The following is a 7,500-nucleotide window of genomic DNA, read 5'->3' on the forward strand; positions in this document are numbered from 1 at the left end:
TGGGGACTTATGCAGATCCCAATTAAACATCAGCAGGTACCAATTGGTAAAAAAATTAGATTTTGCATGATATTGCGGAACAACGCATTTTTAGGTCCTCATAAACACACCATAATAATACCCGCATGTTGAAGCACAGCAGGCTACGATAGCAGTAATGCTCCACGTTCCATCAAGCGGTGAAGCTTCGTAGTTTACCAAATTCGTACTAAAACATTTTGACGGTTTTCTAAGCGCTGTGTGCAATGTTCTATATCCTCAATGCAACATCAAAGTTTTGGTCTTACAGGTACATGCTAGAGTCATTTATCGAACAGGCTTCAACTTGCAGTCCACACGTATCGCTTATGTGTGACTGCCATCTACTGGTCACACTTATAACGTCTTGTACCATATACAATTGGTTAGAGGTCAACACAACCAGAAATATATAATACCATGAATTGATTAACGTGGACCCCGACTTAAACAAGTTGAAAAACATAATCGGGTGTTACCATTTAGTGGTCAATTGTACGGAATATGTACTGTACTGTGCAAATTACTAATAAAAAAGTTTCAATCAATCAATCAATCAATCAAAGAAAGGTATGTCGAATTTTGAGAAAATGAAAGGATTTTGAGTGCGCCTTATAGTCTGAAAAATACGGTGCTTCACTGCATTGCTAACGTTTAAACACTTCTCTTTTTGGGGCTGAATTGATCACAGAGCCATTCAGTCGTCGATCTGTTTTTCCCCAAATTCAAAGTATTTGCAGCCCATGCTGAAAAAATTTGATTTATATCCTTTTCCTCTACTACAGGAGTCTTGTAACTCACTTTGCACACAACGTATAAAGGTCACTTGTTATATATCCATCCATTGTTATTTTTATTTCATGTACCGTATTTTCCGGACTATAAGGCGCACTTAAAAAATGTTTTTATTCCTCAAAACTCGACAGTGTAATGATAAGTGTGACCAGTAGATGGCTGTCAAACATTACAGATAAGTGAAGGCTTGCACTATGATGGCAATATGACTCAAGTAAACAACACCAATATTTTATATGTTCCATTGAAAATATAGAACATTACACACGGCGCTCAAAAATCTATCAAAATGTTTTAGTACGACTTTGGTAAGCTATGAAGCCGCACCGCTTGATGTGCTTCAACATAGGAGTATTATCATGGTGTGTGTATAAGGTAAGACATATTATCTGGCGTTTAGTTTCGCAATATTATGCAAAAGCAACTTTTCTTACCGTCTGGTACCTGCTGATCCATATTTTGGATCTGCATAAATCCTGAAAAATTGTGTGCCTCCGCCTTTGTAGTCCGTGGACATCGTAGTCGATAAGGTTCTCTTTTTTCTCCACCTTCTTGTTATGGGACATTTATCCTCCGCTGTTGCCATTTCTAATATAAAGTAGCATAACATTCTTACTTATATCTGTCAGTTAACTCGCCATGGAAGTGCTAAAATATACCGGTGTAGTGAGTTTACATTATTCACCCAAGGGACTTTAGTTATTAGAGAGTTCCGGTCGGACGATTTTTCATGGGACACATTTCCGGTGTTGTTGTTTCCGGATGAGGAGATGCTGCTTCGTTATTGATTGAAGTAAAGTCTGAATGTCATTAAAACAGTTAGCTCCATCTTTGGACACTTCTTCCACTCCCGTCCTTGCACGCTACACCGCTACAACAAAGATGACGGGGAGAAGACGCTGTCGAAGGTGAGCCCCGTAAATAAGACCGCCCACAAAACGGCACATCCGGAAGAGACTGTCAGAAAGCGGCTTGAAGATGATCTGTAAAACATCATCTATGCAACATTTTGACCAAAGAACCACCATCACATGTTATGTAGACCACAAGGACGTTTTTTACATTTAGAAAACAATAAATCCTTTAATGCGCCTTATAATCTGGTGCACCTTATATATGAAAAAAGATAACAAATAGAGCCTTATAATGTGCCCTATGGTCTGGGAAATACGGTAGTTGATAATATCTTGAGACAAAGGCGGTGGGGTTTGTGTTCTGCTCGGCACCTGCTACCAAAATAGTTCTAAATGACAAATAATATTCTGTGCTTTTAGCTGATGGCTCCTGACAAGGTTCTGATCCCGGAGCGCTACCTGGAAATGGAAGACGACGCCCCCCTGAGCCCCGAGGAGGAAAAGGAAAAGCAAAAAAAACTGGAACGGATCAAGACCCTTATTGCCAAATCCAAGTAGGGTTTTTAGAACATTTGTAATTTTATTGTTACATGTTGAACAAATAGAAATGTACACCTTTTAGAGCTGTACGATTACTCGACATTGAGATATTAATTTGTGCGATTACGTAACTGCAAGAGGTTGAGTTTTTTTTTTTAATTCTCCGCCGTCACCGCCATTTGAGTGACGGACATGTACGCCAATTACAAATGATGAGCCTCGCGTTTATTCGTCACTTGCTTCAAACAAGGAGAAAGAGGTTTCACTCAGTCCATCGCTCTCAGCACATGAGCATGTTTATTTAACAGTAGAATTACGTGAACGCAGTGAGCCCTCTTTTCACTCATCCACAATCTTAAGCATGTAAGAACAGAAAGCCAAGCATGAACAGAGAGCCTCGCGACTCGTCAGTGGGAAGTTCCGCAAAATAACAAAAATTAACAGGAAAAAAATATATCCCGTAATATTTCAGCTTCAAATTAGATGGGCAATATGAGCCCATCAACACGGCGGAACGAGCGAGAATGCCGTGAGCACAAACACAACGTTTTTCCAAAAAAATGCACTTTAGGATGTTCAATGTTTATTTAAGTTACATTTTTGCGTACAAATATGGGAGTCCATGTATTTTTTTGGTTTGTTTATTTATTTAAGACAAAGTTATTTACATTTCAATTAGAGATGTCCGATAATGGCTTTTTTGCCGATATTCCGATATTGTCCGACTCTTAATTACCGATTCCGATATCAACCGATGCCGATATATACAGTCGTGGAATTAACACATCATTATGCCTAATTTTGTTGTGATGCCCCGCTGGATGCATTAAACAATGTAACAAAGGTTTTCCAAAATAAATCAACTCAAGTTATGGAAAAAAATGCCAACATGGCACTGCCATATTTATTATTGAAGTCACAAAGTGCATTATTTTTTTTTAACATGCCTCAAAACAGCAGCTTGGAATTTGGGACATGATCTCCCTGAGAGAGCATGAGGAGGTTGAGGTGGGCAGGGTTGGAATTAGTGCTGCAAGGGGGTATTTGTTCTGTTGTGTTTATGTTGTGTTACGGTGCGGATGTTCTCCCGAAATGTGTCTGTCATTCTTGTTTGGTGTGGGTTCACAGTGTGGCGCGTATTTGTGACAGTGTTAAAGTTGTTTATACGTCCACCCTCAGTGTGACCTGTATGGCTGTTGACCAAGTATGCATTGCATTCACTTGTGTGTATGAAAAGCCGGCACGCATAGGAAGTGCCTTTAAGGTTTATTGGCGCTCTGTACTTCTCCCTACGTCCGTGTACACAGCAGCGTTTTAAAAAGTCATAAATTTTACTTTTTGAAACCGATACCGATAATTTCCGATATTACATTTTAAAGCATTTATCGGCCAGTCCGATATTATCGGACATCCCTAATTTCAATCGCAGTACAATAGTAAAAAAAATGATATCGGTAATGAGAAATACAAGTTTATCTCCTTTTAAATGTTTACTTGCATTATTACCAATTATAATGAATACATTACATTCTGATCACTGTATAGGTTTTTATCTGTTATTTCTTCATTTTAAGAGCATGATGTCGACAAAAGCTCTGAGTCTTTCTGCATAAAGGGGCCACATGGAGGACTATTAAAATCATGGCATTAAAACTACAAAATAAAGACACATTCAGATTGTTTTCTTTGTCTTACTTTGGCCAAAAATAGAACAAACACATTCTGAAAAATGGAAATAGTGTCAAAGCGCTTTGAGTACCTTGAAGGTAGAAAAGCATAATAATACAAATATAACCCATTTACCATTACTTGGGTATATTAACAATGCAACAAATAAACATCAATTTTGTTTAAAGAATCTTTGGTTAGAGTGTCCGCCCTGAGATCGGTAGGACCGAGTCATACCAAAAACTATACAAATGGGACCCATTACCTCCCTGCTTGGCACTCAGCATCAAGGGTTGGAATTGGGGGTTAAATCATCAAACAATATTTCCCGGGCGCTGCCACTGCTGCTGCCCACTGCTCCCCTCACCTCCTAGGGGGTGATCAAGGGTTATGGGTCGAATGCAGACAGTAATTTCACCACACCTAGTGTGTGTGTGACTCATCATTGGTACTTAGCAATGGGAGACCAGGCTGTCTGCTCTGCCGCGCCCACTCTCCCTGACCACCTGAGGGCACCTCAGACTGTAAATGCTTTTAAAAAAGGCTTAAAAACCCTTCTTTTTTAAAAAAAGTCTTGTTTTAGATATATGCATACTAGTTTTAGCTATTTGGCTGTTCTAGTTTTTATTTTTTATTATCTTTTTTTTAATTTTTTTTTTTTTTTTAATACACTAGCACAGGGGTCGGCAACCCAAAATGTTGAAAGAGCCATATTGGAGCAAAAATACAAAAACAAATCTGTCTGGAGCCGCAAAAAATTAAAAGCCATATTACATACAGATAGTGTGTCATGAGATATAAATTGAATTAAGATGACTTAAAGGAAACTAAATGAGCTCAAATATAGCTACAAATGAGGCATAATGCTGCAATATGTACATATAGCTAGCCTAAATAGCATGTTAGCATCGATTAGCTTGCAGTCATGCACTGACCAAATATGTCTGATTAGCACTCCACACAAGTCAACAACATCAACAAAACTCACCTTTGTGCCTTCACGCACAACGTTAAAAGTTTGGTGGACAGAATGAGACAGAAAAAGAAGTGGCATAAAACACGTCCTAGAAAGTCGGAGAAAGTTATACTTGTAAACAAACTACGGTGAGTTCAAGGACCGCCAAAATTAGTAGGACAAAACGGCGCTCGCCAAATACTCGAATCAGTGAAGCATGTTTAATATAAACAGTGTGATTTGTAACAATTAGGGAGGTTGGCGTCATGTTTGTCCTCCTACGGAAACCATATTAAAACATTTTTTTTTTTTTTTCCTCATCTTTTTCCATTTTTCATACATTTTTAAAAAAGCTCCTGAGAGCCACTAGGGCGGCGCTAAAGAGCCGCATGCGGCTCTAGAGCCGCGGGTTGCCGACCCCTGCACTAGCACTTTGAGGTTGTTTACTCAATGTAAAGTGCTTTTTACAAATAAAATCTATTATTGTTATTATTATTACAGCTACTCTCCGCTTTTGTGTCTTTGTTCTCATCCTGTCCCCCTTCTGCCAGCCTGCAAAACCTGGTTCCTGCGCTGGACGGCCCAGTGGAGGGAGGAGCGCCAGTCAACTCCCAGCAGCAGTTGCAGGAGCAGGAGAAGCGCATTGAGATCTCCTGTGCTCTGGCTGCCGAGGCCTCGCGTCGCAGCCGAATTCTCTCTGGTAAGGACTCTCCTTCATCCCACTGGCACCGAATCCCTTCCCCCCATCCTTTTGTCCTACCTCTTCTCCATGGACCCACTCATAATATAGTCTGTGTTTGTCTCTCTGCAGAGAGCTCACGCAGTAGTGCTTTTTTTTTTTTACTTACCACCATTTGCAAGGACAAAACTGTGTTTTGTGGGTACACGCTGGTCCTCGGGTTAATAACGAGTTCCGTTCCTTGACTGTGATGTAAGTGGAGTTTTAGGCTGGATCCCAATTCTCCGCCTCACCCAGGGGTTGGCAACGCCAAAATGTTGAAAGAGCCATATTGGACCGAAAATACAAAAAAATAAAAATCTGGCTGGAGCCGCAAAACATTAAAAGTCTTATATAAGTGTTATAATGAAGTCAACACATTATATAAGTGTCTATATTAGCTATGTTAGCCTACTGTCAAAATGACTTTGAACGTCTTATATACAGTAAGTGTTATAATGAAGGCAACACATGATGTAAGTGTTTATATTAGCTATAATAGCCTACTATCAAAATGACTTTAAACGTTTTATACAATGAAGGCAACACATGATGTAAGTGTTCATATTAGCTATAATAGCCTACGATCAAAATCACTTTAAAAGCCTTATATAAGTGTTATAATGAAGGCAACACATGGCGTAAGTGTCTATACTAGCTATATTAGCCTACTATCAAAATGACTTTAAAAGTCTTATATACGTGTTATAATGAAGGCAACACATGACGCAAGTGTCTATATTAGCTATATTAGCCTACTATCAAAATGACTTTAAAAGTCTTATATAAGTGTTATAATGAAGTCAACACATGATGTAAGTGTCTATATTAGCCTACTATCAAAATGACTTTAAAAGTTTTATATAAGTGTTATAATGAAGTCAACACATGATGTAAGTGTCTATATTAGCCTACTATCAAAATGACTTTAAGTCTTATATACCTGTTATAATGAAGGCAACACATGACGCAAGTGTCTATGTTAGCTAAATTAGCCTACTATCAAAATGACTTTAAACGTCTTATATAAGTGTTATAATGAAGTCAACATATGATGTAAGTGTCTATATTAGCCTACTATCAAAATGACTTTAAAAGTCTTATATAAGTGTTATAATGAAGGCAACACATGATATAAGTGTCTATATTAGCTATATAAGCCTACTATCAAAATGACTTTAAAACATCTTATATAAGTGTTATAATGAAAGCAACACATGATGTAAGTGTCTATATTAGCTATATTAGCCTACTATCAAAATGACTTTAAAAGTCTTATATAAGTGTTATAATGAAGGCAACACATGACGTAAGTGTCATATTAGTTATGTTAGCCTACTATCAAAATGACTTTAAACATATTATATAAGTGTTATAATGAAGGCAACACATGATGTAGGTGTCTATATTAGCCTACTATCAAAATTACTTTAAACGTCTTATATAAGTGTTATAATGAAGGCAGCACATGACGCAAGTGTGTATATTAGCTGTATTAGCCTACTATCAAAATTACTTTAAACGTCTTATATAAGTGTTATAATGAAGACAACACATGATGTAAGTGTCTATGTTAGCCATAATAGCCTACTATCAAAATTACTTTAAATGTTTTATATAATGAAGGCAACACATAATGTAAGTGTCCATATTAGCTATAATAGCCTACTATCAAAATGACTTTAAACACCTTATATAAGTGTTATAATTAAGGCAACACATGTTGTAGTGTCTATATTAGCTATAATAGCCTACTATCAGAATGACTTTAAATGTTTTATATAAGTGTTATAATGAAGTCAACACATGATGTAAGTGTCTATATTAGCCTACTATCAAAATGACTTTAAACATCTTATATAAGTGTTAAAATGAAGTCAACACATGATGTAAGTGTCTATATTAGCTATATTAGCCTACTATCAAAATGACTTTAAAAGCCTTATATAAGT

General features: G+C 37.4%; 1 protein-coding gene across 10 annotated transcripts in view; it reads left to right on the plus strand.

The window, feature by feature from the left end:
• plekha6 (pleckstrin homology domain containing, family A member 6) overlaps positions 1–7,500 on the plus strand; it is a 196,677-nt gene that overhangs the window by 182,182 nt on the left and 6,995 nt on the right. For all 10 annotated transcript variants that reach the window (XM_062045055.1, XM_062045028.1, XM_062045046.1 and 7 more), the window contains 2 exons: positions 2,088–2,221; positions 5,382–5,530. In XM_062045055.1, coding sequence (XP_061901039.1) covers positions 2,088–2,221; positions 5,382–5,530 — 283 coding nt within the window. The remainder of the gene's footprint in view (positions 1–2,087; positions 2,222–5,381; positions 5,531–7,500) is intronic.

Source organism: Entelurus aequoreus, linkage group LG01 (genome assembly GCF_033978785.1).
Source record: "Entelurus aequoreus isolate RoL-2023_Sb linkage group LG01, RoL_Eaeq_v1.1, whole genome shotgun sequence".
Taxonomy (NCBI): Eukaryota; Metazoa; Chordata; class Actinopteri; order Syngnathiformes; family Syngnathidae; genus Entelurus; species Entelurus aequoreus.